At 46.9% G+C, this 23,361-nt stretch overlaps 1 protein-coding gene across 1 annotated transcript; it reads right to left on the bottom strand.

Moving 5' to 3' along the window:
* On the bottom strand, window positions 1-3,037 carry LOC118784808. The gene is made up of 6 exons (XM_036539242.1): window positions 2,697-3,037; window positions 2,219-2,278; window positions 1,623-1,967; window positions 770-997; window positions 559-655; window positions 1-416 (listed from the first exon to the last, which is right to left on the bottom strand). Exons 2-6 carry the CDS (start codon window positions 2,265-2,267, stop codon window positions 377-379), a joined length of 759 nt encoding a protein of 252 aa, XP_036395135.1. The 5' UTR covers window positions 2,268-2,278; window positions 2,697-3,037; the 3' UTR covers window positions 1-376.
* Window positions 3,038-23,361: the final 20,324 nt, after the last annotated feature.

The raw sequence follows: 23,361 nt of genomic DNA, 5'->3' as shown, positions 1-23,361 counted from the left end.
AGTGACCTTACTGTAAAAGAGACCAATCCTTCGGTTTATTCAAGCACTATATAACCACAACAAAACATAAATGAAATAAATAAGAATAATAATACAATGTTGATGTTATCAATATTGTTATAGATAATGTGATCATGGAAATTATGTCTGTTTTTGCAGTAATCTTCACAGGGGTTCTCTCATGCTACCAGGCCTGGAAGAAACATACAGCATGATTTTGTAAGAAAAACGTCTAGTGAACACATCCATTCCAGGCTCTGGCAGGTGAGTCACATCACCACGATCATGATGATCGTGATGATGGTGATCATGGTGCTTATTCAGCGATGAGTCCCCAGGTTGATTGCAGCGGTCAGAGATCGCCGCTGCTCCCAGGTCAGTTGGCGGGACAGAGCCGCTGCAGAAGGTTGCGTCTCCTGGTGAAGGCAAATCAAAAACACTAATCATTATTTCAAAATAACGGTAACTGAGGTAAACGCACAACATAAAAATGGAGTTTTCAGAATCATGAGGTTAATTGATATTGAGACAGGGAGAGGATGTGACTGCTTCACTTACCATATACACAGCAGAATCAGAATGAGACAAGAGCAGATAACAGCTACTGCAATGCATGCATGGCACCTGTTCTGCGTCTTTGGCTCTTCGGGACAGTCTAGACCACAGTAAAGAAAATGTTAGAACAAGTCCAAAAATCACAGTGAGCACAGACCCTGGATCTCACGGTACTCGGAGCAGTTTTGACTCGTCGGCTCCCTTTCAGCTGTACCTGTGATGTACTGGACTGAGCTGCTCCCCAGGCTGCTGCTCACGATGCAGGTGTAGTTCCGCCTGCAGGTCCCGGGGGGGAAGAGCTTCCTGCCGTCTGCGGAGAGATTGGCGGTTTGGTTTGACACCTCCTCTCCGTCCACCAGCCACAGGAACTCCGGACTGTCCCACTGCTCCATGCCACGGGGGACGTCACAGAGAAGGGAGATGGATGCTTTGGGTGCCCTTTCTAAGGGGGAGGGAGAGAGGGCGGGGGGGGGGGGGTACCGGGTAACTACGATGCTTCTGGGTAACAAATGGGACCTCCTCTCTAATGCATTACTACACCAGAGAATTACTTTAACCAGCAACAGGACCAGAGCAAAGAGAACAGGCTGTGGTCCCACTGGGGCCTAGGAGAGGCTGAGATGAGACAGTGTTTCCTTCTCTGCCCCGGACATCTTTTACCCTAAATTTCCAAATGCATCCACTTTTTACGTCTTCCTAAGATGGAGAAGGTAAGGACAGCACTGCAGGGAGCTGCTAAAATGTGGAGATGGCAGCTTAACCATTTCTGCCATGGAATGAGAGAGGAAAATAATCATCTGTACAGCACATTAACCGGAATATTTTTGCGATGGGTACATTGGGTACTTTTTCTTTCATGTCTCTTCTTCGTTTCGTGTCATGTTGTATTGCTGATTTTTTCTTTCATTTTTAAATATCTTTTTTGGTGTTTCCAGAGCTTTCGCAAAACAAGCTAGCTAGTCATGCATATAGGTTCTTTTTGCTTCCATAGACACAGAAAACTCTGGAATGGCCCTTTTGTTTGATCATGCAAAGCTCTGGAGTGCCTCTCCATTCTCCCTCCTCACCGCTCTGTCTCACCACTCGGCCGGCAGACCTCTGGTTCCCTTGTAGGTCAGTGATGGTGATGGTGTAGAGGCCGTAGTCCTCCTTGTGGAAGTCCGTTATGCTCAGTGTTGCCCCCTCCTGTTCGGTTGTCACACGGAGATTGCTGGGTGTGCCAGGGAACTCAGCCACTCTGACCTTTCTCTGAACTGACCCGCCCTCCTCCTCTCTCTCCCACATCACTGACAGGATCTGCTCCTCTGTGGTACGGATGACACGGGCCTCCAGAACCAGCCGCTGCCCCAGAGCCACGTACAGCGGCCGCGGGTTCGAGAAGTACACCGACACACACACATACTGACATGGGCCTGAACAGGAAAGGGCACATTCAGTCAGTGTGATCATTTCCTGCAACTGTAAAAATGTAAATGTAAGTGATAAAGAAGTGTAACAGTTTCTGCAAACATAATGCCCTCTGTTATAAAGAGATAAGAAAGAGTACCAGACCACACAAAGAAGGTCTGTTTTCTGCAGTTAATTTACGTGGAGATGAAATTCAAGTCACTGCTGTTGTCCAGCCCGTTTCTCTCTGTGACACTGTAAACTAAATAAAACTCACACAGCAGGAAGAGACAGAGGAGGGAAACCCACCCCTCCACAAACTCCATTCAAACTGCCCCTAACAGGAAAAGACAGAAGGATGAGTAAGTGATAAAGGTTTTCATAACATTTTTATGTTAATATATTCATTGAATATTGAAACTAGCAGCGAAGAGTGCAGTGTGGAAAAGATGTATCAACATGAGTGACATTCCTGACAGGTAACCAATCTCGTTACAGATACAGATATCTCCAAAAACGTTACTTGGAGGGAAACGGACAGACACCGGAAGCATGGAGATTTGAAACGGTTGAGAGAGAGGAAAAGAATGCGGACATTTACATTACATTTACATTTATTCATTTGGCAGACGCTTTTCTCCAAAGCGACTTACAAGTGAGGTACACCAGTTGGTCAAACCAGTGGACAAAGTTAGGCACAGTTTTGCAATGAATAAACAGAAAAACAGAGGTAAAAACACAGGTCTTTCTCTTACCTTGTCTGCCTTTGTTTGTGAATGTTGCTATAGAGCCTCAGAGGAAGCTTTGCAACATTCCAGTTTCCCGTGACTACGCAACCTCTGTGTCTTTTCAGTATCACTCAGTGCTGTTCTTCCCTTGTCTCATTGTCATCACATGTGCAGGATTACGGAGAAGCAGAATCCATGACTGTGTACTTTCCTTCTGTTTATAACCCACAATGTGTTCACTTCTGTAGCAGGTCAATTTCACACCTTCATGAGGGAGAAGCTCCTTGTGTAGCTTGTCGTATAGAAGTACAGCTCTGTGCCTGTTGTGGATCTGAAATGCTGAGGTTATTTCATGCTGATCGTTCCTCAATCTCATGACGTATCAGCTGACTCAGGAAGCACGCTGTTCTGCGGTCTCTCTCACCCCTGCAGTGGGTGTGTTCATGGACAGGGTTGGGAGAGTTACTTTTAATATGTATTCCACTACAGATTACAGAATACTTGCCCTAAAATGTAATTTGTAACGTATTCTGTTAGATTACTCAAGGTAAATCTCGAAATCGAAATACTTTGGATTACTTTCTGAACACTGTGTTTTTAGTATGTTTACTTAAGTATGTAAGTAAAAATGTGAATGTAGCATATATTGGTTGGGTGATTCTCACAAACTGTGTCCAAGTGATGTCAAAATCTAAATAGCTAAACCTGAGTGATTTATTTTACTGCAATACATAAAACACAGGCTATATTTTTTAATTATGATAACATTTCTCATGAAAAAAAATGTAAAGCATTTTATGAAAGTTTTATAAGGATGTGCACCAGTATAATTCATCTGAAAGAAGCTGAAAGAAAGAGCTGGAAGAAGCTGAAAGAAAGAGCTGAAAGAAGCTGAAAGAATGAGCTGTTCAGGTGACGTGACCCTTACTCTGCGTTTAGAGGGTAGCCGCTGCAAGAGAGAGTGACCGTGATGTGAGGGATCAGCCATGATTTCCCCCACCCTCTTCATCATCCTGGATGAGTATAGGTCTGTGGGGGGGGGGGGGGGGGGGTTGAGCTGACGGCCAATGATCTTCTAATCAATTCAATATAACCAAGACATATATTAAGAATAATCATTCTGAAATATATTGGCATTTTCCTTGCAGCTCACTAGAATATTTGCACAGGAAAGTGATCATTTGTTTGCCGCCACAATGTGAGAGGAGATTTCTCACGCACAGCTGCTCTCAGGCAGACTGCGGTTCGATGGGACAAGGCTGATTAAGGACAGGAATGCTTTTATTTGTTGCTCTGAGTATTTCCGTGTGCTTTTGATGCACAGGCTCTTGGCATGCACATAAACAAATAGACATAATCAGAGTGAAAGAGAAACAGTGCCAGAACACTGGCCTTTAAATAGTACCTGATGATGCAGGAGAGGTTCACAGCAACAGACAAACAGATACCGCTGATCACCCAGAGACAGAGAGACAGAGAAGGAGGGGGGGGGGAAGGTAGGGAAGAGAAAGAGAAGAGGGAAAGATGAGTAAGAAAGAGTCAGAAAAATACATCAGACAACGACAACAAAGAGAAATGAAGGCAATGTGTTAGATGACGGAGACAGTAAAGGGCTGAGGGTTTACATTTGGCATTTTAGTTTAGTTAGCTAGTCCACATAACTAGCTTTCACACAACTAATGACATTTGACTACTTTAATGTCACCAGTGAGAACAAATCGCTTTGGGCAGACTCAGGTACTGGGACACTGAGTGATCTTTGGTGTGTTGATCTGTGTGCTGTTATCTGCTTTGACAAGAGCCAGTCAAAATAATTGTTATACGGGATATGTGTCTTCTTGCCATTGCGATTCACAGATCTCATTTATCTTCTGGCCAAGATGGCCACTCTCAGCTGCACTGCCTCTTGAATGGCAGTTACAAAGCTAATCAGAGCCATTTGTGAGAGTTGGTACAAGCATTGGTACAGCAAGGTTTATTTATTTATAAGGCAAACTCACAAATATTCATTTACTGTTAAAAAGCAATGGCATCTGCACTGCTTTGAATTGCTTCCATTAATTTCTGGAGAGTCTTTTTTAAAGCAAATATAAGAACTTTAATCAAATTTTTGATATACAAAAAGTAAACTTTATTATGAAGGAGCTTCTCTCTATGGTTCAATTAACTGAGGTATGGCACATTGCTGTTTTTAAAACGTGAAATATCTATGTTATGAATTTAAATGCCTCCCTCTTTTGATCAAGCCAGACATTACCTGAGTGGAATGCAGAGTGGACTGGTTATGCAGGATTGGCTTGGAAATGTGGATTTATGTCAGCTCACTGTTTAATAACTGCCCGTGAGGTGGTTATTTTCAGATGCTCACACTGTGCACACGCCCTCACACACGCCACTGTGATGGCTGTTCTCCTGATGGTCGTGTGTGCTCACAGAAACTGCCCCCCCCCCCCCCCCCTCATTGGAAACATCTTTTAACGCTTCCTCTGAAAGTCATGACAAAGCCAGCTAATCCAAAGTGTGATGTCTGACACTTTGGAATTTGTGTGGATTTTGTATGGTCTCTCAGGGGAGATTTAGATCAGAGTTTTCAGTTTTATTAAAAGGGATTCATGGAGTGGATCACAGAAGCTATTTCAATTTCAGTGGAACGAGGACACAGGCAGAAAATAGTTAGGGTACATTCCACACTGACAGTAGGAGATATTTCTTCACTCAGAGAGTTATAAATGCAGGGTTCCTTGTAGATCTGCAGTGTTACCGGCTCCACATTCACCATGGTCACCAAGGTGAGGTGGCTCAAATCTGCAATCAATAAAGGGCAAACTGATAGGCACTGTGAGTAACGGAGCTTGGAAATGACATCCCAGAAACCACTGTGAACATCCCATAATCCACATATGGTCACAAAGGGCCCACTGATCACCCTCCCAAACAGGTGGTGGAAGTGTGGCTCCTAACTGACATGCAGGTTTATGACATGAAGCCTCAGAAAAGCCAAAGCAAGATGATGAAAAATAAAAGGCCAATCAGCATATATTAAAACATTATGGTTGCTTTGCTTTTAATTTAATCTGGTTGAGAGTGGTAGGGATGGCTAGAGGTATTGATTTCTGTGAGTGCAAATGTGCCTTGTTTGCCATCTCTGAAACGTCTTGTAAAACACATCCTGCAGTTACTCCATTAACTGCTAATGGTCAGAGAGATGGTAGGCTATTTATCATCATGTTACGATACATCCTGATGTAGCTCTTTTGATGATCTCTTCTCCCCTTGCTCCCTCCGGCTCTGAAACTATCGCTTGGTGAAATACTGTCACATAATGAGGTGAAAGCCTCCAGTGCTTCGGGGTTTAAGGTGGCATTGTTCTTCTCACCAAGCTGCAGCAAAACCACAAGGAAGCCACAATGTATCTGAAATAACTGAGCTTCATCTTAGTTGAGCTTCATAGGGCAGCAGTGTAGTGTGGTGTTAAGGAGCAGGGCTCATAGCCGGAAGGCTGCTGCCTCAGTTCCCCACTGGAACCCTGCTGCTGTACTCTTGGGTAAGGTACTCAGTACGTATCCAGCTGTATAAATGGATAAAATTGTGAGCTATGTAGGTGACTGTGAGTAAGAATGTCTGCAAAATGATAATAATGTAATATAATCTTTCAAAACACAATAAGAGAAACTAAAGAGTAACTGTCCAAACGTATTTGAAAATCAAAGCAGCTGCTGTGTTGCTTGTTTAAGAGGCACAGCATACAAAAGGGAAGGTGGGGCCCACCAAAACCTGACCAGGATGGAATTGCCTTTTTAAGACAGGTGTGGTCTGTTTGAGGTGACAGGTGACTGAGAGTGAGGAAGTGAAAAGAATCCCTTTCTCCTACAAATGACTGCGTGAATGCTTAATGTGAATGAACCCACTTCAGTTTTGCCAACTGTAACATGAAGAAAAAGAGAAAGTGCTTTGGTGAGTGAGACTACAAAAAACAAGTCTTTCAGTGTGTTGCTGTGTTTACCACAGTGTGTGTGCCACACAAGATGAAACCCAGAGGCATGGTGTGTGTGTGTGTGTGATTGTCTGTCTGCTGTTCGCCTGTCTGCGGCTCCGTGTTCAGATCAGTTTTTGTGTTGCATTTGTATGAAAATACTGAGCATGTTGCAGTGTATTGGCTGTGGTTCTCCATATTGAATGTGTTGGACAAATGAAGCTGTTTGTCTTGGTGTAGACCGCCCGGACTGAGTGAGGAAATGAGCCTGTGTCTGCTTCCTGTTATTGTCCTGTCGGTATTGGCAGGTAAGCACTCGCCCCCCGCCAAGCCCCCCCGTGCCCCCACCCCCCTCCCCCTGCTGAAAGGGAAAGAGCTCAGCTGAGCCAGGTGTACTGTGATATGCAGAGTGGGGGTCTCCGGGTTTGGAAAGTCCCCCTGGCGGGAACTTCCTGACGGCAATAATAGCAGTTGTCAGACAGGAAAGGCCGAGCTCCGGCAGGGGGTGTGTCCCGCGCCTCCTCGACTGGCTGTGCTGCATTCTTCACAGGGTTCTGATCCGCGTTCTGATCCTGCCCGGAGTGTAGCACACTGTGTTCTCCACTGTGTAGCTGCTCCGCACCCAAGCTGGCGCTCCCTCTCTTTCACAGCATCCATCAGCCCATGGCATGTGAGCAGGGAACACACAAGGGGGTGGTATGATTAACCAATGAAACGAAGCATCTTGCAAGCCCTGTTAGCGCCTCTGTTTTACAGCATATACCATGGATGTATTATTTAATCAGGCGAATGGGTGTCTGGAGAGTAAGACATTGATTTATGATCTGTTATTTTTATTATTATCCTGACCCCAACGACACGACTTAGCCCATCGGGGACTGTTATGCTTGGAGTTGATAATTACCCATAATTAAGATTACAGAAAAACAAAACAACATAAACTTACCTGATAAGCAATGTATTGGACATGGCCTTGTAGAGGTCACATAGACAATAATATGGAAATGATATACTTACCCTCTTCATGTGTTATATAGCCACTGATATGACAGTTAATCTGCCACCAGTTACTATGATCGGATCAAACGGGTGAAAGATCTTCAGGATTTTGTTTAATACAGATCAGAGGAGATTTCTCCTGCAGAAGTTTCCTTCCTCTCCCTGGAGTCCCCCCCCCTCTCAGCTCAGCATTATTGGCCTTGAAACACCTAGAAATCAGCAGTGTACCTGTTTAGTGTTAATTTCATGTTAATTTTATGTGCAGTATTATGATGTATTGTACCTGTGTTAAAACTCCCCCTCTCTGCCCACCAGGCCTCTGCCCGGTTGTTGTCTCTCAGGATCCAGTTCCGATCCAGTTCCAGACAGCGCCGGTGCTGGTTCAGTCAGGCAGCGAGGCGGTGCTGACGGCGGTGACGGTGACAGAGGTTCTGTCGGTTAGCTGGGCGTCTCCTCAGGGGGACACCCTGGGGCTGTGGGTGGGGGGTGGTGCTGTCGTGAACCCTGTGGCTCAGTACCAGGGCCGGGTCACCATCACCTCCACCCAGCTGCGCCTCAGCGCCACCCAGCTGCGGGACGCAGGCAACTACACCGTCACTGTGGACCCCACTGCCACCACCGGCCTCAGTCGCAACGCCCGCTCCGTGCAGCTCAGAGTGTTCGGTAAGGAGTGGAGTGTGTGTGTGCGTGTGTGTGTGTGTGTGTGTGTGTATAATGTTGACCCTCTCTCTCTCTCTGTGTGTGTATGTGTGTGTGTGTGTATAATGTTGACCCTCTCTCTCTCTCTCTCTCTGTGTGTGTGTGTGTGTATATGTATGACCCTCTCTCTCTCTCTGTGTGTGTATGTGTGTGTGTGTGTGTGTGTGTGTGTGTATAATGTTGACCCTCTCTCTCTCTCTCTGTGTGTATGTGTGTGTGTGTGTGTGTGTGTGTATAATGTTGACCCTCTCTCTCTCTCTCTCTGTGTGTGTGTGTATATGTATGACCCTCTCTCTCTCTCTCTGTGTCAGACGCAGTGCAGGGGGTGACCCTCTCTCTCTCTCTGTCAGACGCAGTGCAGGGGGTGAGCCTCTCTCTCTCTGTGTGTGTGTGTGTATAATGTTGACCCTCTCTCTCTCTCTCTCTGTGTGTGTGTGTATATGTATGACCCTCTCTCTCTCTCTCTGTGTCAGACGCAGTGCAGGGGGTGACCCTCTCTCTCTCTCTGTCAGACGCAGTGCAGGGGGTGACCCTCTCTCTCTCTCTCTGTCAGACGCAGTGCGGGGGGTGAGCCTCTCCTTCCCGTCCGTCGCTGTGGAGAACAGCAACATCACTCTGCGCTGCTCCTGGACGAGGGGTACAGAAGTTGGGGTGGTGTGGGGGAAGGGGGGCGCGGCCCTCACCTCTGACTCCCGGGTGATGATCTCGGGGGGTGTTGTGGTGATTAACCCAGCCAGGAGGGGGGATGCAGGCGACTACACCTGCACTGTGAGCAACCTCGTCAGCGCCCAGACCGCCACTGCCACCCTCATCGTCTACTGTGAGTCCCTAACCCTAACCCATAACTCTAAACCCTAACCCTGACCCCTATCCCTGAGCCCTAACCCTAAACCCTAACCCTGACCCCTAACCGTAAACCCTAACCCTGACCCCTAACCCTAAACCCTAACCCTGACCCCTAACCCTAAACCCCAACCCTGACCCCTATCCCTAAACCCTAACCCTAAACCTTAACCCTGACCCCTAACCGTAAACCCTAACCCTGATCCCTAACCGTAAACCCTAACCCTGACCCCTAACCCTAAACCCTAACCCTGACCCCTAACCGTAAACCCTAACCCTGATCCCTAACCCTAAACCCTAACTCTGACCCCTAACCGTAAACCCTAACCCTGACCCTAGCCCCAGCACCTATGCCTATCCCTATCCCTCCACTGCCACCCTCATCGTCTACTGTGAGTCCCTAACCCTGACCCCTAACCCTAAACCCTAACCCTGATCCCTAACCCTAAACCCTAACTCTGACCCCTAACCCTAAACCCTAACCCTGACCCCTAACCCTAAACCCCAACCCTGACCCCTATCCCTAAACCCTAACCCTAAACCCTAACCCTGACCCCTAACCGTAAACCCTAACCCTGACCCCTAACCCTAAACCCTAACCCTGACCCCTAACCCTAAACCCTAACCCTGACCCCTAACCCTAAACCCTAACCCTAAACCCTAACCCTGACCCCTAACCGTAAACCCTAACCCTGACCCCTAACCCTAAACCCTAACCCTGACCCCTAACCCTAAACCCCAACCCTGACCCCTATCCCTAAACCCTAACCCTAAACCCTAACCCTGACCCCTAACCGTAAACCCTAACCCTGACCCCTAACCCTAAACTCTAACCCTGACCCCTAACCCTAAACCCTAACCCTGACCCTAGCCCCAGCACCTATGCCTATCCCTATCCCTCCACCGCCACCCTCATCACCTACTATGAGTCCCCTCCGCTGGGATCTGCACAGTGGAAGGGGGTAGCATGGATATCTGCTGCATCTGACGCTTGAGATTTGCGTGCAGTGATGATAATTATTCTGACTGCCAGAGGCTTTAACAAAGTGTGTGTACATCCAGCTGACACATGCTTTGCCTTTATTTGTTTCCCTGATTTGTATAACTTTTACACAAGAAAGACGTTTCCCTTGTAATTACTTTGGCCATTAATTGATGGTCATACAATTTACATTTGACTAATAAACTAATAATTTGACTATATGACTAATAAAAAGCTGGGATAGACTCTCACTCAGAACAAAGTGAAAATATACACACATAATCACATGGTGATTTAAAGAATGGACCCAGATGTAGCCATGAAAGGGTTTGAGCCATAGGAGGTTGAGCGTAGAGGTTTGAGTAAAACCGTTTGAGAGACAGGGGGTTGAGCTGAAGTGTCTGAGGCAGAGGAGACGCTTGGATCCAGGACGGCTGCGAGTCGCGTGGGCACACAGAGTAGCGCTAGCCTGGCTGATAAGCAGCAGCATTTGTGTGATTTGTGTGTCGGTTCTGTCCCCCCCAGATGGCCCAGACACCCCCACTTTGGACCGCGGGTCGCAGGCCGACTGCGTGGGGGGAGGGCAGGCGGTCGTGGGACAGACGGTGAGGCTCACCTGCGTTTCGGACTCCCTGCCCCCTGCCCTGTTCTCATGGCAATTCAACGGTCAGCCTGTGGCCTCCGGCCAACCAGACAGCAGCGTGCTCAGCATCCAGACCTTCTCCACCAATCAGAGTGGCCGATACGTGTGCGTGGCCAGCAATGCTGTCACTGGCAAGACTTCCCAGCAGGGCACAGATGTCACCATAGTCGGTGAGTTGGTACTGCACGTCGCCGTTGATTGATTTGATTGCTTTCGGGTGAGATCATCTCTGCGACCGTTCAGTAATCAATAGTAATTACTAACAATAATCATCAGCGGTGATTGGTAACACAGGATGTTGTTGTAGCTTCCATTTTTCTTATTTTCTGTTTTATTTCTCATTTCCCCCCTCTCCCTCTTCCTCTCTCTTCTCTTTACCATGTCTCGGTGATGTTGCTCTTTTCTCTCCTCTTCCCCCACTCTTCTCTCTTCCTCTCCCTCCCCTCCTCTCTCGTCCCTTTTTTGGCTTTCTCTCTCTCCCTTCTTCCCTCTCTCCCAGAGACGTGTTTGAGTGGAGGCGCAGTAGCGGGCATTGTGATTGGCTGTGTTCTGGCCGTCATCTTGATCATTATCGCCATTGTGCTCTTGCTGCGCTGGAGGAAAGGTTGGTCTCTCTCTGATCGAATACTTTTATCCGTCTTTGGAGTCCACACACGATTTACGCTCTGCTGTGCGACTCTCGCCAAGTGACGTCTGTCTGTTTGACAGCATTCTGTTCATCTGTGATATCTGAACGTGTTTGCTTCAAAGAGAGAACTAACACGTTACATTTTTAACAGTGGATCAGAGACTCAGACAAGGCGGGATTCTAAAGTCAGATGAAAACCCTCAGCGCAGAGTAAGGAGCTTTGTGTCTGTCAAACCCCTTCATCATAATCGCTGTCATCATGTCTTTGATATCTTATCCTGTTTATCACAGAATATTTACATTGCGGCTCAATTTCTCTCCTGATAACGATCTATCTGCCTCTTTCCCAGACTCCTCCACTGGAGCCTCCCCTGCCACGCCCTCAAAACCACGCCCTAAACACACTCCGATACCCTGATCGGCAAACAGGCTACACACTCCCGCAGAACGGCCTGCACAACAACACCCTCCAGCAGACCCACCATGACCACGGCAACACACTGCAACACAATGGCCATCAGAATCACAACACATTCCCACACAACGACCATCAGAATCACAACACATTCACACACAACGGCCATCAGAATCACAACACATTCCCGCACAACGACCATCAGAATCACAACACATTCCCACACAACGGCCATCAGAATCACAACACATTCCCACACAACGGCCATCAGAATCACAACACATTTCCGCACAACGACCATCAGAATCACAACACATTCCCACACAACGACCATCAGAATCACAACACATTCACACACAACGGCCATCAAAACCCCAATATCCTCATACAAACTGGACAGACACACCCTAATTCCTTGGTACCCATGGTCCATGTGAACCTCAATACACTCCCAAATAGCCACCAGAACAACCATGGGCAGCCCCACACTGTTCATGTGAATCTAAACACATACCCACCCACAGGCCAGCAAGAACCACACACACAGCAACACACTGACGCCTTACAGCACACTGACCAGCACGACAATCCACAGCAACACACTAGCCATCAAAACCCAGACAACCTAGTACAAACTGGACATTCACACAACTCCCCTCTCATACAAACCGGCCATTTATATCCTACAGACTTCCTGCACACTGCTCCTACAGTCCATAATAACCCCACCGGCAATGGCAGCCTGCAGCCCAGTAACCTTATTCAGACTGGCTACTCACACCCCAACCCCACCCATAGAGGGCGCCAGAGCACCCACCCGAATCCAGACCGGGACCCTGCTAGGCCACAGGGTGCTCTCCGTGACTCCCATACCCAAACCCAGAGGATGCAGATGCCGTGGGACAGACTGCGAGGCACCCCTGCGTACCCCAACAACGCCAGAGATGCAAACTCCTCAAACCCCCCCAGCAGCAGCTCTGACACTGAGCCCCCCCCGCCTCGATCCTCACACCCCACACAAGCACGGCGTGACGGTCTCACTGCCACACAGTACCCTGCTGCACAGCCGCAAACTGCACCCCGAAACACACAGAACCCCAACACACAGCTGCAAGCTGCACCCCCAAACACACAGCGCCCCAACACACAGCCACAAACTGCACCCCCAAACACACAGCGCCCCAACACACAGCTGCAAGCTGCACCCCGAAACACACAGAACCCCAACACACAGCCACAAACTGCACCCCCAATTACACAGAACCCCAGCACACAGCTGCAAACTGCACCCCCAAACACACAGAACCCCAACACGCAGAGACCAAGGCAAACTGCAGTGCAGCAACACACGGCCGCTCAGAGAGACCCTGCACCCCAAAGCCAGACGGTTCCTGCCAGTTACCCACAAACTGCGCAGCAGAGATCCCCTGTAGCCCAGACCCTGCACCCCAACGCTGTTCCCGTCCTGGGGGTTGGGGGTGCGGCTGTGCCACGCATCACAGACCCTCAGGGCCCCTCTGCCCCTCACAACCCCAGCAGCCTCACACAGGCTGCGCTGCAAGCCCACACGGCCAGGACCCACAATCCTGTGCAGACCCGTGCCCAGCAGACGTGGGCGGCGCTACAACACCCGGGGGCTCCAGCACAGCCCCGCCCCTCACAGCCCGGACCCGCCCAACAGGCCCCTCCCCCTGCCCAACAGGCCCCTCCTCCTGCCCAGAAAGCCCCTCCCCCCGCTCTGCACCCTCCCACCCCCCCTCCAGTCCTCCCCCTCAGCCAGTTCCAAACCCTACCCCGAGAACCCCTCCAGCCCCAGACTGCTGTGGCCCACAGACGCCCCGTCAACATTCACACGCACCCCCACATGCACAGGCACCCCACAAACACGCACGCACACCCCACAAACACGCACGCACACCCCAATACGCTTAGACACCCCCCACACACTCATGCACAGCCCACGGTGCATCGGCACCCGGACGCACACAGACACCCTCATACCCACAGACAGGTGAGCGACTCGCCGTGTGAGCTGAGAGGCCGCTGGGATCAGCTGCACCAGTCTCACACAATGGAGTGAATGACGCACCGTATGCCAGTGAATTTGTCTTTGCTCCAGTAAATACTTGTCACGCATCTTCTATGCCACGTGTTTGGCAGAGTGTGGAATCCTCTGTTTGAGTCCTTCATTCAGTGCGCGTGTCTCGTGTGTCAGCTCGCGGTTTGCTGCGTGTCAGAGTGTGTGTGTAAAATCACAGGTGCATAATGAAACGTGTGATGTGTTTCCTCCCCAGCAGGCCACTAGGGGACGACCGAGACGCTGAGAGACATTGGCTCGCCGCCCATCACTCCAACACTGCGGCTGTAACCTAAACTGACCCTCGTCTGGGTGACTGGTGCATTGTGGGAGGGGAGCTGAGCACAGAAGGAAATGAGAGGCAGTGTGCCTCGATTTCTCTCTTCCTCCTGTTACGCTTAATTATGCGCATTTTCAGTGCCATACAGGCTAATGCTCTATTACAACCAGACCCCACAGTCTGTTTATTGATTTAATCACCTTGGCAGGTTCATTTAGAACAATGAGTACGAACATCCTTTCATCTTGGCTTCCATCCATTTTGAATGACTGTGACACACTTGTTTAGGCAGAGTAATGAGGCTATGGGTTTCCTATCGTTTTTCTAATACATTTTTATTGTGGGACCTGTCTGACTCCAGCAATGAACCCACGGCGGAGAGAAAGAAATCTGGAGTGATTTTAGTGGCCTGAACAGGGTTCCCTCAGAGGAGCCCCTGGATTCTGTGGCCATAGTGACACTGCAGACGCCACAAACCCACACTCCACGTGTTGGTCTTCACTCGTCTCCTGACAGATTCTCCACAGAAGTAGTGTTCGGCCGGCCCAAAAAGCACAAATCCAGTCTAAATAGGGAGATATTTGTGCAACTGAGTGGTTTGGTGACTAATATTGCTGTGACGACAACAGGTCAATGTGCTGTGAGGAGCATTATTGTCCCAGTGAATCATCTTTATGGCTGTGCAAAGAGGTCAAAGTGTTACATGTGCACAAAGGTACGGATATATATTTATTACAGACCAAAGCATGTAATACAATATTATTGTCTGTTATGTCGGCATTGTTGCGATGTTATCTGATCTGTCATCCATGGGCTGTTTAACTCAGGGAAAATTAAAGATTGTCTGTAAGACAAAGACCTTTGACCAGTGCTGATACAGATTAGACTGTAATAATATACAAGAGAATTTTATTGATAATCAAATATTTACAGCTCTACTGGTGTGCTTAATATCTTCTACTGTGTTCACATTAGCCTCTACTCATGTTTACATGAAGGAGTACATTGTGGAAATAAACATTTTTTGAAATGTTTTTGGCGTCTCACATATTTTTCAGTGCCGATGTTGGGGAGGATTGCTGTGCCTGCCTGCTGTTCAGTGCTGGCATGAAACAGAAACCTTTGCTGTACTGCAATTCCCAATGTCTCTGATCCTTGTCCTAAGATCAGAGGATCGATGTTCTGTGAGACAGCACACCACCCAGAACTCCCCACCACACCCGCCACTGTCTCCATCTCTGCATGATAAAGCGTAGCCCTCTTTCAGATATGTTTGGTCTGATTGTCCCTGGGTTTCCTCTGCACATATTTCCTCTAATTATCTGTTTTTACAGAGAACAGGATGCTGGTGTGCTCCGTGCACTGCCAAATTGTGAGGATTATTAATAAATACAGAATATTTTGAAATTTGAGTGTTGCTTTACCTCAAGCCTCAGAGTTTTTATGTTCATTCTGGGAATAAGTTTAGGGCGGAAACAGGAGGGTCAGAGAGACGTCATTTCAACATGGAACCCAGTGGTGACATGGTCATGTGACAGTCAGGTGCCATGTGACGGGCCGTAGGATGAAGGGTTGTAAATCATGTGGCACAGTCTGCCACACGCAGCCGAACAGCACGCAGAGTTTAAACAGAGTCTAAAAGTGAGTTGCTGCGATGTGAGAAACACGTTGTGTGGAACGAATACGTTCAGAGAGCTGGTTTTCGGCATCATACGCACCGGCAGTGTGATGAAAGAGGCAGGTGCTTGGCTGCCTGCAGGTGATCACACACAGATGGGCTCCTGCCCAGACTGCAGGGCAAAGTCTCGCACCTGAAATCAGGCCGAGCCTCGGCATGCGGCACAGAACATGGAAATCACAAGGAAGCTGCAGCTGACTGCTGCCTGCATGCTGTGCTGTGGTAAGTGTGTGTGTGTGTGTGTGTGTGTGTGTGTGTGTGTGTGTGTGTGTGTGTGTGTGTGTGTGTGTGTGTGTGTGTGTGTGTGTGTGTATGTGTATGTGTGTGTATGTGTGTATGTGTGTATGTGTGTGTGTGTGTGTATGTGTGTGTGTGTGTGTGTATGTGTGTGTGTGTGTGTGTGTGTGTGTGTGTGTGTGTGTGTGTGTGAGTGTGTGTGTGTGTGTGTATGTGTGTGTGTGTATGTGTGTGTGTGTGTGTGTGTGTGTGTGTGTGTGTGTGAGAGAGAGAATCCCACACAAACTGATCTCACTGTGGTGTAGGGGTAGTCCGTGCAACACACAGTATACTGAACAAAACTCACTGGTCATGGGAAATTGCTACAGAGCTGCTTACAAACAAATTAGTGTTTGAAACTGGAGAAAAGCTGATCTTGTCACGTGTTGGTGAGGGCTCTTTGAAAGGAGTTTCTTTGGGAAGTCCCTGTGCAGATCACCAGGCATGCATGTTTTTCTGGTGCCGGTGGCTGACTGGGGTTTTAAATATTACTCTGACTGTTGTGTACCCTGTAAATTGATTATTTCTCTTAACCCACAGCCTTCACAAAACAGGGCACTTAGTTCTGTTTTCTCCTCAAGGGGGCAGCGGTACAGCGCTTCTGTTCATTGAGAAGCAGTACCGTAGCATGTTACTGGGGTTTATGGTCCCTTGATTTTTGTCACTGCAATCTGAATTTAAGGTAGGAAGTACTGTGGTATTAACACACATTAAGCTGTATTAACTATGAGATCAAGCCATAGAAATCCACAGCTTATGATTACAGATTGTAGCCTTGACTCTTTTAGCAATCGTATTTAATTCATTGCTCTGTTGTGGATACTTTTTCTTTCTTTCCTGCAAGTGTCATTGGCTGATGGGTATGTCTCCACTTGATATGAAGAAGCAGAGATGATAGCAGCCCTCATAAAGATGAAATGAAAAGGTGTGGGAGAGCAGTCTGTGCAGCGTCGATTTGGACATACTGGAGCAACTCCTATCTTTGCCCCACCTTCTGTTTCCTTGGAAATGTGTTGCTATGGAGCCACGACTGACAGATAGTTGCCATTTACTCTCTTGACTGGACTGTTTTAGGTTCCTCTGTGTGTGACTAAAAGGGAAAGACACACCCTGAGTTATTTATCAGACAGAAATAATCATCTGGATGTTGGTGTGGTTTGTTTTGGGCGTGGGGGACGAGGTACAGCTCCACGGTCAGTGCTTGGCCTGTTTAGTTTGGCAGATTTAAAGTACACTGCGTTTGTTCACCTTCCCGCCGTGGTGTTTGGGCAGACATGCAACAGTGAAACCACAAGCAGTGTCTTATGGGGCTGTGAGGACCTTAATCTTTCTTTCTTTTTTAAAATAACGTTGCGGGCCACCCAAAAGAAGAGAATCACATCAGGTACTTCATGTCTACAGCTGTGTTCTGCACATGTGTGTGCATATTGGTGCAGATGTGTTTTAGAACATGTAGACAGAAATAAGAGACCGGTTCTCGTTTGCTCTTTTTCTACGGTAGCCACTCCTGTGCTGGCTGACGCTGGGAGCCTGACTGTGGCCGTTGTGTCGGGAGTGCTGACCGTAGCTGTGGTGGGGCTCTTTCTGGGGCTCTATTTCTGCATTAAACGCTACAGGTGAGTCCCTGCAAGGCCCTGAGGGCATGATCCTCCCAGAGTAAGAGCCAAGGTAAGCGTACAGGTGACCCCTGTGATTATGACTACTCAACATGCTCTGCTCTTCCACAGCACCAAGCAGAGCAGAGTTCACCTCACCAGAAGACGGGTGTATGAGAATCGTAAGTGCTGCCACATCTGGGTCTCATTGGTCTGAGTATCCCCTGCGTGTGAGGCTCACGCATGTCTTCTCTTTACAGGCTTTGCCACTGATGCACAGTAGGGACTGTCAGAGACTCTGCCAATGCGAGTGTGGGTGTTTGTGTGGGAGGGGCTTATAGGGGAATTTGAAAGTGTGTGCATTTTTCCGCATGTGTGTGCATGTTGATGACTGCATGAATGCATGCATGCATGCGTGTGAGGGTTAGTGTGAGGGTTAGTGTGTACATGCACGTGTTTATGTGTATGTGTCTGTGAGAATGATATGTGTGTATGTGAGTGTATGCGTCTGTGAGAATGATGTGTGTGTATGTGAGTGTATGCGTCTGTGAGAATGATATGTGTGTATGTGAGTGTGTGTGTCTGTGAGAATGATATGTGTGTATGTGAGTGTATGCGTCTGTGAGAATGATGTGTGTGTATGTGTGTGCATGTTGATGACTGCATGAATGCATGCATGCATGCGTGTGAGGGTTAGTGTGTGCATGTGACTGTGTGCATGCACGCGTTTATGTGTATGTGAGTGTATGCGTCTGTGAGAATGATATGTGTGTATGTGTGTTGATGTGTGCTAGAATGCAGCAGTCAGGATGATGGCCTTTGCAAGCAATGAGTCAGTGTGAAATAATGACTGCGTCAGAAGAGGAGGTGTGTGGTGGAGCGCATGGTGCAGGTCTCCACAACCACCACTAGAGGGAGACAACAACCTGCAACACCAGAAATACCATATGACTCCCCATCATTTTTTGCTCTCTCTTTAAAAAATTTATGTACAAAATTTCCAAATGACGGATAAAAATCCTGTAATTTACAATAGAAATATTGCTCTTGCACTCACAATTAATAAACAGCATGCCGTGGTGAAGATTAAAAGAAAGACAAGTCATTTCCTGGTTGTCATCTGAACTACTGGAAAGAGAGCATGTATTTGCAAAGATCTTCTGACTAATTTTGCCCCAGTTTTGTCAGTGGGAAGATATTCTGTGCATTTTTTTTTTGCCAAAAAGAAATAAAGCACTTAAACTCACCTCAGTACGACAGGTTTTGTCCATGTTACATATACACTGCACTGCAAAAAATAGCCCTTCAAAAATAAGAAATAAAATAATTAATACAAGGTGTTTTTGCTAGTAATAAGTGAAAAAATCTGCCAATGGAACTAGTGAAAATACACTTGTTAAGATTAGAAAAACTAATTTTGATCCATTTTTAACTGGTATTAGGAAGTGTTTTTGTGTCTTGCAGTTTAAAAACCTTCTGACTTGTCAAAAAGGCTTGCTTAATTTGATATACCACTCAAAGTAAGATGTTTTCAAGACAGTTTCACCAAACAAGATATTCAAGATGCACCGTCTAAAAACAAGTCCTTGTGGCTCAAGGAAATTTTTGCTTGTTTGGTGACTGTGTCTTATATTAAGTGTAAAGAGATATTTTGACTTGAAAAGAGACAAATATGCTTGGTGAGATTTGGATTTTTTGCAGTGTGATGAGCCAAAACATTACGACCACTCACAGGTAAACCGAATAACGCTGATCATCTCCAAACAAGGGCACATGTCAAGGTCTGGGTTGATTAGATGGTAAGCAAACAATCAGTTCTCGTAGTCCACGTGTTGGATGCAGGAGAAATGGGCAGGAGTAAAGACCTGAGCGACTTTGACAAGGGCCAAATTGTTATGGCCAGACGACTGGGTCAGAGCATCTCTGAAATGGCAAGGCTTGTGGGGTGCTCTATGTCAGCAGTGATGAGTACTTACTGGCAGTGGTCTGATGAGGGACAAACCACAAACCAACGACAGGGTGTTGGGCACCCAGGGCTCATCAATGCATGAGGGCAACGAAGGCTATCCCGTCTGGTCTGAACTGACAGAAGATCTATTGTGGCACAAGTCAGAGAAAATTTTAATGATGGTTACAGGAGGAATGTGTCACAACACACAGTGCATCGCACCCTGCTGCATATGGGGCTGCGTAGCTGCAGACCGGTCAGAGTGCCCATGATGACCCCTGTCCACTGTCGAAAGCGCCTACAATGGGCACACGAGCATCGGAACTAGACCTTGGAGCAGTAGAAGAAGGTCACCTGGTCCAATGAGTCCCGTTTTCTTCTAGATCACGTGGATGGCCATGTACGTGTGCGCCGTTTACCTGGGGAATTGATGGCACCAAGATGCACTGTGGGAAGACACCACGCCAGTGGAGGGAGTGTGATGCTCTGGGCAATGTTCTGCCTGGAAATACTGGGTCCGGCCATTCATGTGGATGTCAATTTGACACGTGCCACCTACCGAAACATCGTTGCAGACCAGGTACACTCCTTCATGGCAATGGTATTCCCTGATGGCAGTGGCCTCTTTCAGCAGGAAAATGCGCCCTGACACACTGCACACATTCAGGAATGGTTTGAGGAACATGATGAAGTGTGTAAGGTGTTGCCCTGGCCTCCAAATTCTCCAGATCTCAATCCGATTGAGTATCTGTGAGATGTGCTGAACTGACAAGTCCAATCCATGGTGGCTCCACCTCGCAACTTACAGGTCTTGAAGGATCTGCTGCTAATGTTTTGGTGCCAGATACCACAGGACACCTTCAGGGGTCTAGTAGAATCCTCAGCGGGTCGGAGCTGTTTTGGCGGTGCACGGAGGAACGATAGCATATTAGACAGGTGGTCATAATGTTTTGGTTCATCAGTGTATGTTTTTTATTTTAACAAAAATTCATGAAGAATGAAGAGCTTGGGTGAAAACCTGCCTACCAGTGTACGTATGACAATTATTCACAATGCCAGTGTTGCTAATGTCCATTTCACATGATTAATAACTGCAAATACCAACCAAACCACATGGCCTACAAAAAACATTTCCTGTGTGGCTGCTGCTGCTGAAATACATTGTGTTCTCACACTCTTTCTTTGTGTAGAATTTCAAAATATTAAATATAATATTCAAAATATATGAAAACGTTTCATTTTATCTTTGTTGTTTTTCATGACCTTTTGATATGTGTGTCAAAATGCGAATTACGGATATAGGTTCTATAGCTGACTACAGACATATTGCAATTGTACTCGCAATTAATAAACAGCATGCAAGATAAAATGGAAGACAAGTCATCATTTCCTTTCTGAATGAAAGTAAGTCACACAGTCATCTAAACCACAGGAAGAAAAGAAGATTGTATGATGGACGTTAATTTTATCTGATATTTTAATTATGCACCATAGGGACATTCTGTGCATTTGTTTGTTAAAATGTTGCGGTAATGAGAAGTAATAAACGGCATGAAACAGATCACATTTTACACACTCCCTCTTTGTGTAGGATGCCATTCATTCAGAATAGAAAAAAACGGTTTGGGTGGTTTGGGAGGAAATCAGCTGAATAACCCGATTGAATCCGTTTGGAAAATGCTCTTCACATAAAGTCCAGTGAGACCACATCACATTTTTATCTGCTCCATGCAGCTTGAGCATTACATTGTGTTACATTAGCTTAGCAGACATGCTTACCAAGACCAACTTGTGAAGCTTGCAGTTTTTACATGTTATCCATTCATACAGCTGGATATTTACTGGGGTGATTTAGGTTAAGTTCCTGGGTTGAGAGACCAGCTACAGTGCCCCAGGTGAGAGCTGAACCAGTGACCTTTTGGGTGACAATGACTTTCTTCTCACTGCGCCCCTGTTGCCTGTAGAGTGTATTTGGATGTGGTGTAATTCTTCTTCTGCTGTGGTACCGCAACCAAGCAGCTAGAAGTGTCTCACTATCCTTATCCTAAGATCTTATCTGCTGTTATATACAATATTGGTATTACTGTAAATGATCTGGCCGCTGCTTGGTCTCAGATATTTATATGACACATGCCATTGGTCTCCTCACTCAGAGCAGGGTTTTCAACCGTTTTCAACACGCCCCTCCCTATGAATCATGCAATGAATAAAACGGACGTGCGGAGCTACATCCCGAACCTTCAGTCCTTTATTTTTCTCCACCATGGAACCTGCTCTGTCTGCGTGCGCAGCGGCGCAATCATTCCAGCACAGACACCCTTCATCCAATTTGCTATTGAATTTATCAAAAATATCCTTCCCTGTGCATGGTCCTTCAAGTGCACAGCAAAACAAAAAATCCAGCAGCGGACAAATACAAGAAGTTGAGAGGCATTCGAGATGTCGGACGATTCATCTGATTGTAATGAAAATTTCTTCACACCCTTAATGCTCTCTATTAGTTGACATTTAACGTCGTTTGCCATGTCACCGATACGGTGGCCGATCGAATTATCAGAGCGTGGAATTTTCACAATGTCGCTGGCTAACTTCTCTCTGTGCATAGTTTGGCAAATAGGCAATGCTGCTGGACGAATGAGAGTCTCTGCAATCGTATGAGGCGCTTTGGCTTTGGCAATCAAATATGCCACCTCATATGAGGCAGCCAGGGTTTTGGATGTCATGGTGGTTTGTTTTGACATAGTTTTGGCTAGCCAACACTGACTCTTTACAGCGGAAAAAAATCAACTGGCTTATCTCTGTATGTTGGGTGCTTTGTGTTTAAGTGTTTTATTAGTTTCATAGGTTTTAAGCTGTCATTTGCAAGTACCTCGGAGCACAAAACACACTGTGGGCGTGGCTCGTCATTGAGTATAACACACGCAATCCGTCGTTTTGTTGCACCCAGGCCTTTACCCTTACTCTGCAGTCTCTGTCCTGAGTGCAGCTCTTCACTTGATGCTCATCGGCGTTAATGGGGTCAGAATCGGCTGTGCATTCCTCTGCAGCAACACCCCTGTCTCTGTTTTTGACACTCAGTTGAGCAGTTTCACCTTCATTGTTGGTCTTTATTTTGGGAACTCGCCGGTCCATTTTTACGTGTGTAATCACTCGTGTTCACTAGCTCTAGCGGTATAATGCGGTCTCTCAGCTCTGCTATAGCTGTAGTCAATGTAGATAGATGGCAGGGCCTGCTAACCAGGGAAACTAATCAGATTGCTACACCCCCCTCTAGTGGCTGAATATTGAAATGCTATTAATGACAGAAATGACAGGTTCACTGCAGTTATTGTTATATTCCTTTTTCATTTTACTTGCTGGTTTGCACCTAAAAGTCTCCTAATCTCCTAATCTCCTTCACAGATGCTCGCGGGGGGTGGGGGGGGGGGGGTTCTGAATGAAATGAATTATAAAGTACTTTACAGAACATGATCAAAATTCTCTCTCATAAAGTTTAAAAACAATACTTAATGAGAGAGAATGGTCTGGTCATGTAATATAATGGGAATATGTGGGAGACATATTGGGCATGTATACAATGTTATCACATTAAGGCAACAATCTTCACATGTTCACAAGCTTTTTTAACATCTCTTTATCAGAGCTGCCCATCTGTC

This window comes from Megalops cyprinoides, chromosome 10 (genome assembly GCF_013368585.1).
Source record: "Megalops cyprinoides isolate fMegCyp1 chromosome 10, fMegCyp1.pri, whole genome shotgun sequence".
Taxonomy (NCBI): domain Eukaryota; kingdom Metazoa; phylum Chordata; class Actinopteri; order Elopiformes; family Megalopidae; genus Megalops; species Megalops cyprinoides.
This window is presented reverse-complemented; position numbering and strand designations above follow the sequence as displayed.